The following is a 21643-nucleotide window of genomic DNA, read 5'->3' as shown; positions in this document are numbered from 1 at the left end:
AGTTTTATGAACACAAAGGAAGTAAAGACAAAGACTACCGTTCAAACACAATATACCACCACACTAACATTTATTTTGCAGTCAATATTTTGGTTAGCAGTTGAACAGAGCAAAACAGAACAGAACGTGTTTGTATAAGCAAGCATGCTGAATGCAAAGCAGTGCTGAAATATCTTCTCTTGGACTACAGTCATCATATGTCAATAGCCTGTAGAGGGCAGCATTACGCTTCAGCGTGCAACCTGAGACAAAGAAGGAACGCACAGTAGTAGCAGTGTGTGTTAATCAATATTTTCTAATGTGGCCCCCTTTGAAATATGTTTGGACACCCCTGGGTCAGACAATCCAAGGCTATGATGAAGAAGAAAAGGTCATAATGTGTCACATCTCATCCACTTTAATAAGAGACCTTTGTCCAGAAATTGTTTTATCAAGTCTTTATTGTTTTATTATTTATTTTATTGGTGACAGCAATTTCATTTTATTTAAAAGCCCATATTGTACACTTGGTATTGGGGTTTCATATCCCAGTGCATAGACTTGTTAAATGTTCAATCATGTTTTAATCATTTATACTACTTTTTCCAAATATTTTATTTCTTAAAAGGATCCCTGGCTAATACGACAAATATGCCTTAATACATTATAATTGTCCTCTGTAATACATGTTGTCATACCAAAACTTTACAAGAAAACTATAGCCTACGATATCTCTGATGATAATGTTGACCGTTTTAGTTGTTTTATTGTGCAATGTTGTTATTTTCCCCAAAACCCTAACACCAGAGCTGTATAATTGTGTATAGATTGATTCAGATCTGGATGGTGGATAATCAGTTGTGATGACACTGTGCTTTATAATGACACTGTGCTGTGAAGGTACAGTGAAAATGATCATGTTTAGTGTGCTTGCTGTCCATTGATGCTGCTGCTTCGCTTTTGTCAAACAGACATATTGTTGCCGACGTCCTCAGCATGTTGTGGGCTTTATTCCAAATGGTGTTTAGGTTAGATTCTGAATACAGTTTGCAGAGGAGGAGAGCACATTTTTTTTAAATAATTGCTATATGACATTCCAAGTTTAATATATTCTTGATATTTTTAATTACTATTTTCAGTACTGTATATTTATGGAATTATTTAGAAAAACATTGAATGTGTTTCTAAATCATGACAATTTTTTGTGTTTTGAAAACAATAATTAAAAACAAAATGTATAGGAAACAAATGGATAGGCCTATTTATATATTATATTATATATCATATTTGTGTCAGCGACCCACAAATGTGTCCCGACCCACTGTGTTGGAAACTGCTTGCCCCCATCTTTGGTCCCCCGCTCCACTGTAGTTGCTACGGTTCTCACTGTGTGGTCCAGGGACCCCCAGGGGTCCTTGAGGGCGTTCCAGGGGGGTCCCCAATAATATTAATTCTATTCAGTTCAAGTTTATTTGTAACAAATAAAAACAAACCTTGGTTCGAACTGAAGCGGTGAATTTGTATTCTGTGTTCTAGATCACATTCTGTGATCTATACTTTATATGTGCTTTATAGTTCTAGTTCTGAATGAATGAATGATTTTGTCTGGAGAGCCAAATTGTCATGTGAAGCTTGGCCAATCCTCAATTCTTCATTCTGGACATGCACGGGACAGACAAAACTAACCAATCACAGCGCAGAGATGCACGAGACAGGTACGGGACACACAAAGCCACACCTTGGAAGCGGCTTTCACCGCTTCAAAAATAAATCATCTCTTATGCGGGTCTATGTTCATTTTGGGGTCCATCCTTGACACTAAAATGTTTGAGAATTGAGAACCACTGTCCTATTATCCGGGGGAGGTCACAGATGGGGCTTTAGGGGGGGTCAAGCCCCCATGGGTCCTGCATGGGGGCTTGACCTGCACTAGGCTAGCCCCTACAATGCTATTATAGGGTCCTATAGGACCGGGAGAGGAGACCCTGGGCCCAAAAAGCCTTGTACACCAGTGGTCCTCAAACTGAAGTCTGGGGACCCCCTGGCCTGGAACCCCGTTGATTGATAGCTGGGGACCAAGTCTGTAACTGTACAAATGAGTGTGCAAACATGTGTAGTCTCCTCCTACTCTCTCAGTAAATGCTTACTGTGTTTGTCTTGGACAGCTCACATGTACAAAACTACAAAGGCCTAACCTTTGTCTATGTCTAACCTCTGTCTATTTACACAGATATTAATATGATATGTTCATAGACAAGATTGTGTGCACATCTCAAGCCTATATTCAGGCCAGGTGCTGGACATCAAGGTAACAGATAATGGAAGGAGAGGAACGCCCGCACACTGTTTATGCTCCAAAAAAACTTACTTTTATTTATAGGCAACAGCAACGTTTCGACTATTATGTCTTCATCAGGCAGAAGTTGCCTGATAAAGACATAATAGTCGAAACGTTGCTGTTGCCTATAAATTCCTTCGTTCCTCTCCTTCCATTAATATGATATGGCCATGGGAACTCTGTGTGTGTATTGGTATGTTTGGGGGGGAGACAAAAGGGGCAGACTTGACTTGACTCACACATTTCACTACACAAATATGAATGCAGTTTAACCAAAAAGCTACAGTAAAATATATTTACTGCATTCAACTGGCCTTCATACTGCAGTAACTGCTCCCCGCCACTGGTCACAGATCCTCCCTTCTCTGCTCAGTGTGGGTAGCCTGATTTCAGACTCAGCTCAGCTTTGAGAAACAGTCCACTCTGAGAGTGGGCAGGGTCTATGAGCTGGAAACCAGGCTACAGTGTGGGGTGACGTGAGCTGGTCTTCCCTTTTCATGAAAAATGAAACCTAACGCTTTTATATGAACCATTAATAGTTCACACGTTTATTTCAACATTGGTCTTCCCTTTTCATGAAAAATGAAACCTAACGCTTTTATATGAACCATTAATAGTTCACACGTTTATTTCAACATTGTTAACAACAAATCATCTCTTATGCAGGTCAATGTTCATTTTGAGGTCCATGTCCATCCTTGACACTAAAATGTTTGAGAGGTCACAGATGGGGCTCTATAGTGCGGGTCAAGGCCCCATGGGGTGGGAGTCTAAAGGCCCATTCCTACTGGGCCAGATAAACAGATAAAAAGGATATGTCTCCATTCAAGTGGATGGTAAGATACAGATATGCATATGTATGCTATATCAAACTGGCTCAATTATTTGAAAACTTTACTAGTTACTTTGCAGATATGAATGAATATATTATAAAACATACATGAATCCACTTTAGCCCTATTTTCTACCTAGGTTATTTGAAAATCTACAAGCTCACAAGTTGTGAGCTTGTATTTTCAAACATTTAGTACTTTTAGTACTTACTACTTAAAGTACTTTTGGTACTTTAAGTATATTTTCATCCCAATACTTTTGTACTTTTACTCAAGTACATTTTGAATTACAGACATTTACTTGTAACAGAGTATTTCTATATTGCAGTATTGATACTTTTACTTGAGTAAAACATGTGAGTACTTTTTCCACCACTGGAGACTAGAGAGCTATAGCCAAAGTCATGTATTTACAACGGTAACCGGTCACTTCGCCAAAAGTCCAACTCGCCAAATTGTCCACGGTCATTGGGCAGGCTTGTCAATGCTCCTGGATTTGCCAGGATGATTGGCAGTTACATCTACTATGTTAAATATTTTCTGGGGGAGGACCCCCAGATGAGAAGTCATTATTAAGGATGTCTTACTTTGCTTCAGTCATCAAATCTGTACACCTACATTTTGCTTTTTTTGAGAAATTGTACCCATGCTAGTAAAGCAAGCCTGTTAAAAGTATCAAACATGCACACAATTCAACAACTGTCAAGAAGTTTTGGGGGGAGGACCACCAGACCCCTGTTGGGGAGTTCCGCGCACCCCCTAAAAAATAAATCTCCTGGATTTTCCTGGACTGACAATCCAATGTTGACAACCCTGCTGGCTGCTCATTGGCGAGGTGTCCTTAGGGTGACCAGTTCCAAACTGTTTATTTGAGGGACAGAAGTACAGTTTGTGTGAGACAATGTGCTGTTAAATGCTTTGAGGTTATTTGATAGCTGTAGCCTAGGAGATATTTTGCATGTTATTTTAACAGGCTTAAAAACTAAAAGACAATGAGAGAGATTTACAATGGGAAGCCAACTGTTAGGAGGATATTATCCTACCCTATAATCTATTCAACTGCTGCTAGAGCTAGTGCTGTACATGTCCAGTGTGGTCAATGTCTAGCTTGCTCACCTCTCAACACCTGCACATTGATTATGACTGGAGCCTGCCAGTCACAATGTGGGACAGTGTCTCAATTTGTGGGACGCCTGAAACGTCATGGAAATGTGGGACTGTCCCACGCAAAACAGGACATCTGGTCACCCTAGGTTAGGGGTGGTGATGTGCGGACTGATTTATCAGGCTAACCCCATGTCCTAGCAAGCTGATTTGGCGAGTTGGATTTTTGGCGAAGTGACTGGTATTCTTTACAACACTATTATGATAACCTCTATCATATTAAGGTAGGCTACCTCTGATCCTCCCGGAGGATCTGTGACCAGTGGTGGGGAGCAGTTAACTACATTATAACAGCTAGTTGAACTGAATGCAGTGCCAGGCAGTAAATATATTTTACTGTAGCTTTTAAGTTAAACTGCATTATATTTTTGTAGTGAAATATGAGTCAACTGACGTCTGCCCCAAACCTCCCAATAATTATGCAGAGGTCCCGTGGCCTTATCATAATATCTGTGAAAATACATGACTTTTGGTTATACGCACACACACACGCACACACACACACACACACACACACACACACACACACACACACACACACACACACACACACACACACACACCGGAGCCAGTTTGATATGCAATAGATATGCATTAAGACTCCCACCCCATGGGGCCTTGAGTGACCGCACTAGGGAAGTGGTTCTCATTTCTCAAACATTTTAATGTCAAGGCCAAGGATGGACCCCAACACACAGTCTATGCCCCAAAATGAACATTGACCTGCATAAGAGTTTGGTTCACATAAAAGCTTATTATAGGTTTAATTTTTTCATGAAAAGGGAGGACCAGTGACGCAGAGATGATTTGTTGTTAAACATGTTGAAATACACTAAGTTGTTAACTTGGTTCATATAAATGGGTATTGGGTAATAGGCTAGGTTTCGTTTTTCATGAAAATGGAAAATCAGCTCGCGTCAGGTTTCTGCGCTCTGTCTATTGGTGTGGCGTGACGCGAGCTGGTCTTCCCTTTTCATGAAAAACGAAACCTAGCACTTTTATATTAACCACTGTGACGAGAGATGTGTCACATTTCTTGCCTACCCGTCTGTGTCGTAGTTGGTGGTAGCTGATACAGTCTGTCTGTCGAGAGTCTCAAGACGTTCTCCTTACAACAGCAACGAAGGAAACGCGACATCATGGTAGGATACAGATATTTTACTTTACGTTGCTTAAACTTTTTTGTATTGGTGGTCAGACCGTCAGACTGGTCACAATAGAATGTCGTAGGGCGTAGGCTGGTTGGGATGCAGAAGAAAAAGGGAGACATTATCAATGTCAGAGTAAAGTAAATGTAAGCAGAAAGTGAAGAAATGGAAATAGGAGAGAAGAAGTCACTGGGACATAGTGCGTTAAACAAGACACTGCGCTGGTGGGGACCTAGTGACCTACAGGTCTGTGTGATCACTGTATATATATAGCCATAAATTATAACTTCCAGTAGAGGATGCTAATATGCGGAGGTTACGTCTCTCCTGGAGTTATAACGCAGAGTAAAATAGCTCTCGCTGGTTGAGCCTCCATTAGGGTTGCCACCTTTCAGAAATTTAAATAAGGAACACCTCTTCCGGGCACGCGGTGCGTGCGTTCTGTGCGTTCCGTGCGCGTGGCACAGCCGCCGGCCGGCGAAGAAATGCAGTCCCAAACCCATGAAATGCATAGAATAGTTATAACTATAACACACAACATGATATAACCTATATTGTATTTTTGCTTTGTTTGATTTGTTCTTTTCTTATTTAAATAAACAAAATCACACCCGTGTGAAGTGGAGCTGTGTGTGTGTGTGTGTGTGTGTGTGTGTGTGTGTGTGTGTGTGTGTAGATCATGTGTACCGATTTTTGTGACATTTGAAGAAAATATGTAGGAAAAGGAGCAAAAAGTGTGTTTTGGAGATAATTCAAGATGGCGGAAAATCTATCATGGCGCAAATGGGCGTGGCCTATATGGGGAGATGCGTCATGACCCAAGGAATCCAGGGAAAAAATATTTTTAATTTTCCGACCTACGGTTCAAGAGTTACAGGCCAAAACGTAAAGTGGGGTGTTATGGCGCCACCATGCGGCCAAATGACACAATTATTTTTTATTTAATCCTTGAAGTCATTATGAACCTCCTCTCCAAGTCTTGAAACTCTAGCCCCTATGGTTTGCGAGAGACAAATAATTGAATGTGAGTTTTTGCGATTCCCATTATAAGTCAATGGGGAAAATTAATTCACTAATAAATTAATATCAATTAAACTATAGAACCTTTCGCTTAGAAAAGTAATAGCCCACGATTCCCGAGTAAGCCGGTCGATTTGACATATGGCGCGAGTGTGTGGTGGCAAAACTGTGGGACTAGTGGCGTGCCGAAGTTTAGGAAGTTCAGGCTACATACACACAGACAGACACACACACACACACACACAGACAGACCCACACAGCCACGTATAGGGAGCCTGTGCCTCACACAGCTCCAAAAATGAGAACTTCCCCATAGGGGTGCTGTAACACCTGCAGCATCCCTAGTTCCCATGCTGTTCCCATGCTCCTGCACAGTGACCACTGTGCCAAAAAATCACATTCACTTTGTCTTTCAGCAGTGTGCTGTGGAGATGCGTGGAAGCAAAGAAAGTCATCACAGTTTGATTTGATCATTGCTTTAGTCAATTATGAAGGGATTTTAAAAATTAAAACGTCTCCATGTTGCTTGGGAAGACTACTTCGCAGAGAAACCGTGGCCTTTGCGATTCGCTAATCGCGGGATTTCACATCGCGATTTCGGTTTGAAAACGATTAACCATGGAGCACTAATTCTTTTCTGCTTTTAAAGCGTGCGGTGTGCATCTGCCTGGTGGAAGGAGGAAGTTCAGTGATCACTGACTGTAACTAGGTAACGGTGATTGACAGCGACATGCAGCGCATTATGCAGACAGGGGCCGGGCAGCCCGGGCAGAGAGGAGAGGAGAGGACGAGGCAGAGCGCAGCAACTGCGAGCCTCTCTCTCCTTTTGCTGTCTTTTCCTGTGTTTTATTTCATTCATTATTGTTAAATGCTGTGTTGAGGTTTGTGTGACAGGCCTTTATGGGGCATTTGGTTAAATACGGAACAAACTGCGTTCCGTATTGGTTCAATACGGAACGCATCTTTTAATTGTCCAATACGGAACGATTCCGTATTATACGGTACGGGTGGCAACCCTAGCCCCCATGTCCCTAATCGCCTCAAAACATGTTTAAATCATGAAGTTGCTCACCTCATCGTCGAAACAGCTTTATATCTACCGATGAGCCCACTCGTTGGCATGTGTTAGTCCATATGTTTCTAATACATTAATGTTTACTAAAACTTATCTGAGACTTGCGTTTCCTCGTCGGACTGTTTCCGCATACAGAGCGCTTCAGAACTACAGAACGTTGGAATACTTCCGCATACAAAAACGTCATGTCCTAGTATGAGCAAATCGCAATGGCGATCAACGTCACGTGATATGTAGCCTCGCGTAGCCAGGCTTTTACTCATCTCGCGTGATATGTTCGGCCATTTTACCCAAGCAGTTCAAAAACAAGGAAAGCGATGAGACTCAAAGAAGTTTTAGTAAACATTAATTTATTAGAAACATATGGACTAACACATGCCAACGAGTGGGCTCATCGGTAGATATAAAGCTGTTTCGACGATGAGGTGAGCAACTTCATGATTTAAACATGTTTTGAGGCGATTAGGGACATGGAGGCTCAACCAGCGAGAGCTATTTTACTCTGCGTTATAACTCCAGGAGAGACGTAACCTCCGCATATTAGCACCCTCTACTGGAAGTTATAATTTATGGCTAGTATATATATATGTGGCAAGTATATATATATATATATATATATATATATATATATATATATCAGTGGCGAATTTTCAGGACCTTCAGGGTATTCAGAGAAGACCCAGGGATCCTCAGAAGAAAGAAAATAATATTTTTATTTTTAAATAAAAAATATATTTTTATTTTTTATTATTTTTATTAAAATAATTACAATTATTTGTGTTGGTAATCTGTTAAACTGCACTGTTTCGCTCGCTATACTCGTTGTAGTTGTTTCTTCCCCAAGTTCTGTGCATAGGGAGTGCTTGTGTGCTGGGAAAAATAACAGCCAATGAGAGATTTTTTCTACTGAGTCTCTGCGCAGATTACTCTCACTCGCAGTACTTCTAGAATTCCCTGAGCCAGTTCCCCATAATACAAGCCTTGGTGTGGATTGACAGTTTGATCAACCAATCATATTTTGAGGGCTCTGGTCAAGGGTATACGGAACACCCACGTTCAACCACCAATCAAAATGAGTCAAGTGACTACTGGCCAATCACAACACGGCTTTTCCGGGACTTGGAGTGGAACAACAAGCATGTTTCACACTCACTATGCACAACACGTGAAACTTGTAAAGTAAACAGACGCGACATGGCTGCAGCTGGAGTGAACGCTGTGGATTTATTATTATCGTTGCCTTTTTCAAGAAGACTGTTTTATGAAAAGATGGACAGAACTTAAAAGGAATGATAGCTTTATGAACCCATCTTTGAGAAATTCACCCAAAAGGACAGGAGGATATTTTTCTTTTCTTCAAGTGAACAACTTCATTGGTGAGAGAAACTGAATTAATTTATATTGCTGGATATGCCGCTGTGCATTTAATTTCCATTGATTGATCATTGAAGAATGTATTAGAAGTTTGCAATTGGAAAAGGTACAGTTTCATGACAGTACAAATCACTGGTCAGCTAAAAGGAGATCCTAGTAAACCTTACAGCTTATTTACACAGGAACCACTTTATGTATCTCATATAACATTGAAAGACAGATTGATACACTTAGGCCTGTTTTTGTCTATTTAATGTGGGTCTTTCTTGACGTGGTCTTTCTTTGCATTGATAGCTGGTGTTGTTACATGATGGTGGACAGTGCGTTTTGCTTTGTAAAGCGCGCTATGTTAAATGGACGTTTCAATTGGTTGCGCTGGTTGTGTCTTGTGTGGCTCTGTCTGTCAGCAGCGCACATCTATTTAATCCTTATATTGGCATTGGTTTGGAAGTCTTGGTTTGGAGTAGCCGCAAATTGCAACACTAGATTTTTTTATAATGGGATGAATCTAGGGTTGCAATACCTCCCATAGGCAGCCGATGCATGAAAACAGTTTTTTGCTAACTGATTGTATTAAACGACTTCAAACTCACCAATATTGTAGCTCTATGGAAAGCTTGGAATTTACTCTTGCTAACTGCAAAGTGTTTGTTTCTGAAAAATCCACCGAAGAATTGTTATGATTTATTTTCTGTCAAGAAATCCGAGCAGACATGGTTTATTTTCTAAGTGCTGAACTTCGGAAGCGCTCGTCTTCTATAACGCCATGTACCGCTGCCTCCTGCATAATGTGACATTTAGAACCAGGTGGTCACAGGACCGTTGAGGGATTTTCCACGAGCGCTTCCAAACTCCGGGACTTAGAAAAAATTATCACCCGAACCAAATTTCTTGGATAGAAAGTAGCTCCTAACATGTCTACTGTGGATTTTTCTGAAACAAACACTTTGCAGTTAGCAAGAGTAAATTCCAAGCTTTCCATAGAGCTACAATATTGGTGAGTTTGAAGTCGTTTAATACAATCAGTTAGCAAAAAACTGTTTTCATGCATCGGCTGCCTATGGGAGGTATTGCAACCCTAGATTCAGAAAAAAATCTAGTGTTGCAATTTGCGGCTAGGTTTGGAGTATGTGTGTAGTGCTAATTAGGTTAAGCCTACCCAGCGTGCTTGCCTTGTACACAGTCTGCTGTTCATTGTTAACCAGTTTTGTAAAAGAAAAAGAAGAATGAAAAAGGCATACAATTTGCGCGCATGTGCGCGCGCGGGGGGGGGGGGGGGGGGGGTTGGTGGTGCGTCCCCGAAGGTCCGGTCCCTTGGGGCACGCATCGCCACTGATATATATATATATATATATATACTTGCCACAAAAAGTTCGGAAATCTAACTTTGGTCGATTATATCTCCCCTTTAATAAACCCAAATGGTATTGTGTTTTATATCATTTTCATTGTTGATTAGTCACCTTTACAACGAGGTACAGCTTGTAAGCATCAGGCATTCGAGGCATGAGCTACACAGCCAAACGTGTGGGTTGCGCTGACCAAAAAATTTGCCAACATTCGGTCCATTATATCCCCCCCTTTAATTGTGCCAAATGGTATTGTGTTTGATATCATTGTTATCGTTGATTCGTCACCTTTACAATGAGGTACAGCTTGTAAGGATCTGGCATTCGTGGAATGAGAAACACAGCCAAACGTGTGGGTAGCGCTCCTCCAAAAATTGTCAAAATGGCCTGGCAGGCCTGCAATAGTGTGTGCCAGCGGCTACGTCATTGTAGTCCTTAGCGGCCATTTCTTGGGACAAAACACAGGTGTTTCAATTGTTTGATTGCATAGAACTAACGCTATAGTCTCATCAGAACACCTGTGTAAGGCTGTGTTGTCCCAAGAAATGGCCGCTCTTAGAACTACATTTGGCACACCCTATACTGTTCTTTTGGTCTTCACCTTTGTTACTTGGGGCATTGAATGATTGCACTCTCTCACAGTAATAAGGAAAAGAAAAAACAACACATATTGGCCATTTTTACACTTTGTTAATGTTAAGCTCAGTGTCAGGGAAGCCCAAAACGAGAGTAAATGCCAGCAGAACAGTATATTGCAAGCCATTTTGGCAAAATTCTATATATGAGAAAAGCTAATGAAAAAAGCTTCTCATTGTATCTCATTGAATTGCAGAATTTTTTTTGTGTCGGCGACACATCACTGTTATGTGATGTGATTAGAATTTGTCGTCTCACGTCTTTCCACAAAATGTTAGAAAACGCTCAGTAGTGGGATGGATAAAAGCCTGGCTCAATAAGCAGGATCAATAAAGTGCTCATTATCAATAAAAATGAACGAGCTCCATCCCTACACAATAGTAAACATGTCCCACTAACATCTCACTGATTGTACCTGCTGTGTGAGTGACAACACAAGTACAATTATGTAAACCCTTTTAGATTATAACTCTTTTACCGCTTCGGACGTTCCTGTTCGCCCCAATTTTGACCCAAGCGCGCTGCCAATACGGCTCCTTCTTTTTACCTCTTCTGATGACTGTAAGCTGATGAGGGGTCGCGCCGCCGTGTACAGTAAAAACATCTCCCGTAATGCTGCTCTCAAAAATCCACCGCCCGTAAACAATAATGGAGTCCCGAATCACTTCCTGGCTGTTTTCTGTGGATCTGTTCTAGAAAACTGAATGGATGGAGGGCGGAGCGTCCAAATTCACATTAATTCTTTGCATAAGGCTGCCCTCTGCCGCCAGCATGGCTAAAGTACACATACAGGTATGAGCGTCCACTGTAAAAAGAATTAGTTTGGAAATAATCAATAGATCATTTTCTATAACATCGCAAAGGTAATATCACCAACCTGAAGCACAAGACGGGAGCCAAGCTAAAAAATTAAATGTACAAGAATAGTCGGTAGCACTTTACAATAATGACCTGTTATAAAGCATTTATAAACATTTATAACACATTAATAAGCAACTTGTAGATGAGTAATAATGAATGAACAAGCGGTTAATACATGTTTATTTAAACATTTATAACTATATTTAATAATCATTTATAAATTGTTAGTAACTAGTGAACTATTCATGAATAAGCCATTTATAAACAATTATAAATATATTTTAAATCATTTGTAACCAAAGTTATTTAGTATTTATAAGCTATTTAGAGATAAATAACTAATCATTTACAAGCTATTCATATACATTGGTAAATGTTTAGTAAAACATTTATAACCCTTTTTATGCCTTTGTAAATGATTATTAAAACATTAATAACACAGTTATAAGTTATTTGTAGATAAGAAACTAATCATAGACAAGCTATTTATATACTAATTCATTATTTACAACTGTCTATTTATGTGGCCTCCATTTTTGTTCATGTTTAACAAATGCTTTGTAAAGCATTCCTAAATTATCTATAAATCATTGCTAGATGTTATCAAGAGCCCTAATGTAAAGTGAAGACACTTCATAATCTACAACTGTCTGTTAATAATGTGGCCTCCATTTTTGTTCATGTTTAACAAATGCTTTGTAAAACATTCCTAAAATATCTATAAATCATTGGTAGTGTAAAGTGAAGACCACGTTAACAGACAGTTCATGTTTAACAAATGCTTTGTAAAACATTCCTAAAATATCTATAAATCATTGGTAGTGTAAAGTGAAGACCACGTTAACAGACAGTTGTAGATTATGAAGTGTCTTCACTTTACATTAGGGCTCTTGATAACATCTAGCAATGATTTATAGATAATTTAGGAATGCTTTACAAAGCATTTGTTAAACATGAACAAAAATGGAGGCCACATAAATAGACAGTTGTAAATAATGAATTAGTATATAAATAGCTTGTCTATGATTAGTTCCTTATCTACAAATAACTTATAACTGTGTTATTAATGTTTTAATAATCATTTACAAAGGCATAAAAAGGGTTATAAATGTTTTACTAAACATTTACCAATGTATATGAATAGCTTGTAAATGATTAGTTATTTATCTCTAAATAGCTTATAAATACTAAATAACTTTGGTTACAAATGATTTAAAATATATTTATAATTGTTTACAAATGGCTTATTCATGAATAGTTCACTAGTTACTAACAATTTATAAATGATTATTAAATATAGTTATAAATGTTTAAATAAACATGTATTAACCGCTTGTTCATTCATTATTACTCATCTACAAGTTGCTTATTAATGTGTTATAAATGTTTATAAATGCTTTATAACAGGTCATTATTGTAAAGTGCTACCGAATAGTCTTTAATAATTAATAATAATAATAATTAAAAAAACAGATTCTTGTGAGCTTTAATATCATTCTAACATCAATGACTCCCTGCAGGAGAAAGACCTTTGGAATAAAGCCCACAACATGCTGATGTCGTCAGCAACAATAATTTCAGTTTGACAAAAAGCGAAAGCAGGAGAATCAGTCTATTAGCAGCATCAATGGACAGCAAGCATATTTAACCCATTTAGGCCTAGGATTATTGAATGCTTTAACCAGTGAAAAATAGCAGATATACAAGCTCACAGCGCGGCACCGAGTGCCGCGCTGCGAGCTTGTAGATCTGCTATTTTTGAAAAAGTCGTGAAAATGTGTGCAAATCTTTGAATATATGTATTTTCAAAGCGAACGTTTGTAACTCAAATTTTGCTTCGGGGGGGGGGGGGGTCCCTGGAACTAAATATTTTGAGATGCGGGTCCGTGGCCAAATTCATATCATTTTGGGGGTCCTTCACATGAAAAGGTTTGAGAACCACTGACATTGTAGTCTTCTTCAATTCCAACAAACCGGAAACAGTTTTAAGCCCTACTTGCGCATGCGCTAACTGGGTTGAAACTGTTTCCGGTTTGGTGTTTCCTGCCAAAGTGTAGTCCGTTTTGACTACAGAATGACGCAGGATGCCATCCGCTCCCGATCGGATCAAACGACCAAAAAAATGACACCAAAAGTGTCATTCGCAATGCATTCTGGGAGTGCAGTTTCCGCAATTTTAAAAATAATGATGTACACAGTCTTGTACCCTTCTTTGCATGAATAAAAATGTGAATATTGTCATGATTCTTCTCCAGCTGAGGTGGCTTTGTCCAAGTCTTAAAAACGTTTAAAGGAATACTTTATGAAATGTCTATGGAAGAAATTAATGGGGAAAACGCTTCCGACACCAGAGTGAGGACGGGGTGGGGCTTCAACTGCTATGCTCTATTCTCTAGCCTGGTTCCAGCCCATGGGAGTGGGAGTTTCTCAACCTGTGGAACCACTGGTGGTACTTGAGCCCCCTCTGGTGGTACTCAGAGGAGTCTCCCAAAAAAGAAGGAGAAAAAAACATAATCAGAGTGAAACATTTATATTATAATACAGGTAAGGAGTGTCAGTGTGTGACCAAACACTTGGTTGTAATGTCTCTCCATCCATGCTGAAATGAGCATGACAGCACATCTAGCCGTTAACAGAAGATTTGAGAATGGATTAATCACATTAAAAATATCATCAGTTGTGCAGCTAATTAGACGGACAGACTGTCTCCGCAGCAGCAGCAGCGGTATTCTTGCAGAGTATGCAGGGCCAAGTTCACAGACGACGTAGCTAAATCTGGCCAATGACCAAGTTATCAAATGATGTATTTAGGAATGTAACAAAAAATAAAATAATCTCCATGGATTCAAGGAATACATTTACCTCCTTTGTTAACTGTATAGTTGAATAGGATGGGGTAGGTCTACCCACCTGTAGTTTAACAACAGTTATTATGGTGGTACTCAAGATATTTTCTGTGGTGGCACTTGGTGTAAAAAGGTTGAGAACCACTGCTATATAGAATATACCAGTGTGAGTAGATAACGTTAACTCACTGAGAGGAGACTTTTCATACACATTTCCTATTCCTATTGACACAGAGATAATCACTGAGGTTATCAACATTCAATGTTAAACACTGAGGGCATGGATATGCTGTAAAGTTATAGAGAGACGCCACTTTGAGTACTTTTGAGTCAAGTAATCGCTCAATATTTAAGACACACACACACACACACACACACACACACACACACACACACACACACACTAGGCCTGGGGCGGTATGGACATTTTGTTACCGCGATTACCGTCTTCCCATTTACCGCCGGTACTGCGGTAATTACCGCACCCCCGTATCTATTAATTAAGGTTCGGCGATAAGCCAAAATATTGCAATCCCAAAAGTCCCAAAAGTCGCCTCTCCACAGCCTGACTGCCCGAGTTATACTTCTCCGTACAGCACAGCTGGTCTGGCTTTCAAAGGAGCAGATCTACAAGCTCACAACACATCGCATCCGCGACGCGTTCTGAGCTTTTAGATCTGCACTGTCGGGTTACCATAGTAACGTAGGCTAGCTACTTGGGCTTTTCAGACACAAACAGCTGTGTGAACAAACCAGAAGAGGAAGGGTAGTCAGATCGTGTACAGTGATTCTGTAAACTCACGTCACGTCTCAACTCTCAAATCGCAGTGATTGAGTGCTGCTATATACAGGTTTTAGTTACAAGACTTGTCAGAAAAGGTTATAAAATCGCCGACGTGCGACGCGGTGGAAAAAGTAAAATAGTTTCATTTTCGGTTTTAGTCCACGCGGCCCGCGCTCCGCCAGTAATCCGTATGAATAAAAAAAAATATGCCACAACACAAGGTATGTATTAACATCCTTGTGTCGAGTGGATTACAGAGAAAGTTTATGCTGCTCCGTCATAGAGTTGTGCTCCGTACTCTCCTGCCCTGTGCACTATGTGCAGGTCTGTGTCTGAGTGACGTATGTGGCTTCCAACGTGTGGTACACGGCCCAGAGCAGAGCGGCATGGAGCGCATGCGGTCCTCGCTTCTCCCCCGTTTTAAAACTCGCTTGTTTTCCAATAAAAAATAGACCTTTTTTTTGTCTTTTTACCGCGGTAAGCACAATGACACCGCGGTAGACCTCGGTATACCTCGGTATACCGCGGTACGGCGGTTACGCCTCCAACCCTAACACACACACACACACACATAATGTGATGCATCATAGTGCTATAATATCAGATGTGTTGTACTCTTCTGTGGTCCTTTCTTTAGGAGGAAGCAGAGACAAACAGTGATAAACAAGAACAGGGGTCCAAACATCACAGCAGCAGTGGCAAACAGAGGAAGAAACGCAAGAAACGCAAACGCAAGGTGGGCACTGTCATCAAGGCTGATCCCTCCCCCTCCCCTGGAAAACCCAGTCTGGACGACAAGGCTTCGCCTGAGGATGTGGAGAAACAGAAGGCTGTGACCAAAGCCAGGGTCCAGGATGGAGAGCAAAGGAACCAAGGCGTCAGAGCAGGTAAACCTTCATCTCCCAGGGCTGCTAACAGCAGCTCCAGGCAGGATCCGCTGGAGACCAGTAAGACCAGCTCCAAGCTCCACAGCCAGAGTAAATCCCAGGACACCATGGCCAAGGACAAGATGAGCAATGATGCAGCTGTTAAGGACAGGAGCAGCTCCAAAGACAGACAACGTTCCTGCAGGCCAGAGAGCTCCAAAGACAGACAACGTTCCTGCAGCCCAGAGAGCTCCAAAGACAGACAACGTTCCTGCAGCTCCAAAGACAATGTGAATGTAATTCCCCAGCCAGCAGGAGAGCAGAGCGGACCGGCAGCCGCTCCCAAAGGACAGACGACAAACCAAGCCAGGAGAGAGCAGGACACAGCAGGGAGCCTCCAGGTCAGTGTCTGTTACCAGTTGTAACATTAGTGTTGTTTATATGTATTTAATTAGATTATTGTTGACATTGAGAGGGGAAAAAAGGTTATACTGTAACCTACAGTAAGAAATACTGTAAGGGTAGTGTACTCTGTACTGTAATAAAACATTTTTGAGCGGTGCTCCTGTAAGCTCCAACATCAGGCTTTCTTTGTCCGGGCTCTAAAGCGTTTCATCTGTCCTACATCTGGCCTATATCTGGTCTACATCTGGCCTATATCTGGTCTACATCTGGCCTATATCTGGTCTACATCTGGCCTATATCTGGTCTACATCTGGCCTATATCTGGTCTACATCTGGCCTATATCTGGTCTACATCTGGCCTATATCTGGTCTACATCTGGCCTATATCTGGTCTACATCTTGCCACAAAGCGCTCAAAGGTTGCTGTACGCCCAGGGTCACATTGGCCAAGCTTTGCAGGGATGCTATATGTACACTTCCTGAACCTGTGGAACCACTGGTGGTACTTGAGCCTCCTCTGGTGGTACTCAGAGGAGTCTCCCAAAAAAGAAGAAAGAAAAAAAATGTAATCAGAGTGAAATATTTATATTATACTACAGGTAAGGAGTGTCAGTGTGTGACCAAACACTTGGTTGTAATGGCTCTCCATCCATGCTGAAATGAGCATGACAGCACATCTAGCCGTTAACAGAAGATTTGAGAATGGATTAATCACATTAAAAATATCATCAGTTGTGCAGCTAATTAGACGGACAGACTGTCTCCGCAGCAGCAGCAGCGTATGCTTGCAGAGTATGCAGGGCCAAGTTCACAGACGACGTAGCTAAATCTGGCCAATGACAAAGTTATCAAATTATGTATTTAGGAATGTAACAAAAAATAAAATAATCTCCATGGATTCAAGGAATACATTTGCCTCCTTTGTTAACTGTATAGTTGAATAGGATGGGGTAGGTCTACCCACCTGTAGTTTAACAACAGTTATTATGGTGGTACTCAAGATATTTTCTGTGGTGGCACTTGGTGTAAAAAGGTTGAGAACCACTGCTATATAGAATATACCAGTGTGAGTAGATAACGTTAACTCACTGAGAGGAGACTTTTCATACACATTTCCTATTCCTATTGACACAGAGATAATCACTGAGGTTATCAACATTCAATGTTAAACACTGAGGGCATGGATATGCTGTAAAGTTATAGAGAGACGCCACTTTGAGTACTTTTGAGTCAAGTAATCGCTCAATATTTAAGACACACACACACACACACACACACACACACACACACACACACACACACACACACACACACACACACAATGTGCTATAATATCAGATGTGTTGTACTGTTCTGTGGTCCTTTCTTTAGGAGGAAGCAGAGACAAACAGTGAGAAACAAGAACAGGGGTCCAAACATCACAGCAGCAGTGGCAAACAGAGGAAGAAACACAAGAACCGCAAACGCAAGGTGGGCACTGTCATCAAGGCTGATCCCTCCCCCTCCTCTGGAAAACCCAGTCTGGACGACAAGGCTTTGCCTGAGGATGTGGAGAAACAGAAGGCTGTGACCAAAGCCAGGGTCCAGGATGGAGAGCAAAGGAACCAAGGCGTCAGAGCAGGTAAACCTTCATCTCCCAGGGCTGCTAACAGCAGCTCCAGGCAGGATCCGCTGGAGACCAGTAAGACCAGCTCCAAGCTCCACAGCCAGAGTAAGTCCCAGGACACCATGGCCAAGGACAAGATGAGCAATGATGCAGCTGTTAAGGACAGGAGCAGCTCCAAAGACAGACAACGTTCCTGCAGCCCAGAGAGCTCCAAAGACAGACAACGTTCCTGCAGCCCAGAGAGCTCTAAAGACAATGTGAATGTAATTCCCCAGCCAGCAGGAGAGCAGAGCAGACCTGCAGCCGCTCCCAAAGGCCAGACGACAAACCAAGCCAGGAGAGAGCAGGACACGGCAGGGAGCCTCCAGGTCAGTGTCTGTTACCAGTTGTAACATTAGTGTTGTTTATATGTATTTAATTAGATTATTGTTGACATTGAGAGGGGAAAAAAGGTTATACTGTAACCTACAGTAAGAAATACTGTAAGGGTACTGTAATAAAACATTTTTGAGCGGTGCTCCTGTAAGCTCCAACATCAGGCTTTCTTTGTCCGGGCTCTCAGTCGTTTCATCTGTCCTACATCTGGCCTATATCTGTCCTACATCTGGCCTATATCTGGCCTACATCTGGCCTACATCTGGTCTACATCTGGCCTATATCTGGTCTACATCTGGCCTATATCTGGTCTACATCTGGCCTATATCTGGTCTACATCTGGCCTACATCTGGTCTACATCTGGCCTATATCTGGTCTACATCTGGCCTATATCTGGTCTACATCTGGCCTACATCTGGTCTACATCTTGCCTATATCTGGTCTACATCTGGCCTATATCTGGTCTACATCTGGCCTACATCTGGTCTACATCTGGCCTATATCTGGTCTACATCTGGCCTATATCTGGTCTACATCTGGCCTACATCTGGTCTACATCTGGCCTATATCTGGTCTACATCTGGCCTATATCTGGTCTACATCTGGCCTATATCTGGTCTACATCTGGCCTATATCTGGTCTACATCTGGCCTATATCTGGTCTACATCTGGCCTATATCTGGTCTACATCTGGCCTATATCTGGTCTACATCTGGCCTATATCTGGTCTACATCTGGCCTATATCTGGTCTACATCTGGCCTATATCTGGTCTACATCTTGCCACAAAGCGCTCAAAGGTTGCTGTACGCCCAGGTCACATTGGCCAAGCTTTGCAGGGATGCTATATGTACACTTCCTGAACCTGTGGAACCACTGGTGGTACTTGAGCCTCCTCTGGTGGTACTCAGAGGAGTCTCCCAAAAAAGAAGAAAGAAAAAAAATGTAATCAGAGTGAAATATTTATATTATACTACAGGTAAGGAGTGTCAGTGTGTGACCAAACACTTGGTTGTAATGGCTCTCCATCCATGCTGAAATGAGCATGACAGCACATCTAGCCGTTAACAGAAGATTTGAGAATGGATTAATCACATTATAAATATCATCATTTGTGCAGCTAATTAGACGGACAGACAGTCTCCACAGCAGCAGCGGTATTCTTGCAGAGTATGCAGGGCCAAGTTCACAGACGACGTACACAATGACCAAGTTATCAAATTATGTATTTAGGAATGTAACAAAAAATAAAATAATCTCCATGGATTCAAGGAATACATTTGCCTCCTTTGTTAACTGTGTATAGTTGAATAGGATGGGGTAGGTCTACCCACCTGTAGTTTAACAGCAGTTATTATGGTGGTACTCAAGATATTTTCTGAGGTGGCACTTGGTGTAAAAAGGTTGAGAACCACTGCTATATAGAATATACCAGTGTGAGTAGATAACGTTAACTCACTGAGAGGAGACTTTTCATACACATTTCCTATTCCTATTGACACAGAGATAATCACTGAGGTTATCAACATTCAATGTTAAACACTGAGGGCATGGATATGCTGTAAAGTTATAGAGAGATGCCACTTTGAGTACTTTTGAGTCAAGTAATCGCTCAATATTTAAGACACACACACACACACACACACACACACACACACACACACACACACACACAATGTGCTGCATCATAGTGCTATAATATCAGATGTGTTGTACTCTTCTGTGGTTCTTTCTTTAGGAGGAAGCAGAGACAAACAGTGTTGAACAAGAACAGGAGTCCAAACGGAGGAAGAGATGCAAGAACCGCAAACCCAAAGAGGACACTGTCATCAAGGCTGATCCCTCCCCCTCCTCTGGAAAACCCAGTCTGGACGACAAGGCTTTGCCTGAGGATGTGGAGAAACAGAAGGCTGTGATCAAAGCCAGGGTCCAGGATGGAGAGCAAAGGAACCAAGGCGTCAGAGCAGGTAAACCTTCATCTCCCAGGGCTGCTAACAGCAGCTCCAGGCAGGATCCACTGGAGACCAGTAAGACCAGCTCCAAGCTCCACAGCCAGAGTAAGTCCCAGGACACCATGGCCAAGGACAAGATGAGCAATGATGCAGCTGTTAAGGACAGGAGCAGCTCCAAAGACAGACAACGTTCCTGCATGCCCATATGGAGATCCCTGATGTCCACAACAACTGTGGCACAACCTCAAAGGGTGAGGTCGCTTGTCGCCCTGAGGCGTCGTACTAGTATATATGTATTTCATTAGATCAGCAGTTCTCAAACTATGGGTCCCGACCCAAAGTGGGGTCAAGAAACGGTAAAATAGAAAAATACGTTGTCGCTACCAACCATAGAGTTAAAGCGACCAATAGGACGGCAAGTCGTCAACTTCACTATACACTCCGCCTCCAACACCGCTCAGAGAGGCGGTTTTGGCAGCCTATACTTGTATTTGTTTTACTGAGGATAAGATGAGAAATAAGTTTATGGTTAGACAGTTTAGAGTTACCAGCCAGGCGAGCAGCCACTGCAGAATCAACATATGCTCACCTTTAAAGCGTCATACAACCGACGCCTTGTCAAGTACCGTACTGCGTCGGACGAGGGGACGCTTTGGGTAAGCCTACTGCGTCAAGGGTTGGACGAATTGGGTATGGCCAGTGGTCTAAGAAGAAAGAAAAACAAGTTGTTCCCGAAGCAAGATTCGATAACGCTATGAAGGGTTTACCAGCCACCCGACGCTACCGTTCATGCCACTATAAACGACGGAGCCGCGCCATCTCAGGCGCAGATGAACCCCGAGAGCCGCTGCCGAGGGAGCGGTAGCGACCGAGTCGCCGCGGCGAACGGTGCGAACGGCGCATGAGCCGACTCAGCGGCGTTACCGAATTATGTGCCGTTATGGACAAAATAGTAAATTTTGACCGGCAGATAACATTGTGGTCAATTCAATAAACCAATAACTAGATTATAATATAATTATAATAAAACAT

The 21643-nt window shown here is 41.7% G+C and overlaps 1 protein-coding gene across 2 annotated transcripts in view; it reads left to right on the top strand.

Moving 5' to 3' along the window:
* The first annotated feature begins 5357 nt into the window (after positions 1-5357).
* LOC308284216 (uncharacterized protein) overlaps positions 5358-21643 on the top strand; it is a 33653-nt gene continuing 17367 nt past the window's right edge. For both annotated transcript variants that reach the window (XM_080724765.1, XM_080724764.1), the window contains exons 1-4: positions 5358-5456; positions 16045-16674; positions 18050-18652; positions 20398-20862. In XM_080724765.1, coding sequence (XP_080580891.1) covers positions 5454-5456; positions 16045-16674; positions 18050-18652; positions 20398-20862 — 1701 coding nt within the window. In that variant the 5' untranslated portion in view covers positions 5358-5453. The remainder of the gene's footprint in view (positions 5457-16044; positions 16675-18049; positions 18653-20397; positions 20863-21643) is intronic.

The sequence above is a fragment of the Nannobrachium achirus genome (genome assembly GCF_963921795.1).
Source record: "Nannobrachium achirus genome assembly, chromosome: 4".
Lineage (NCBI taxonomy): Eukaryota > Metazoa > Chordata > Actinopteri > Myctophiformes > Myctophidae > Nannobrachium > Nannobrachium achirus.
Note: the sequence above shows the minus strand (reverse complement) of the source record. Positions and strands in the feature narration are given on the sequence as shown.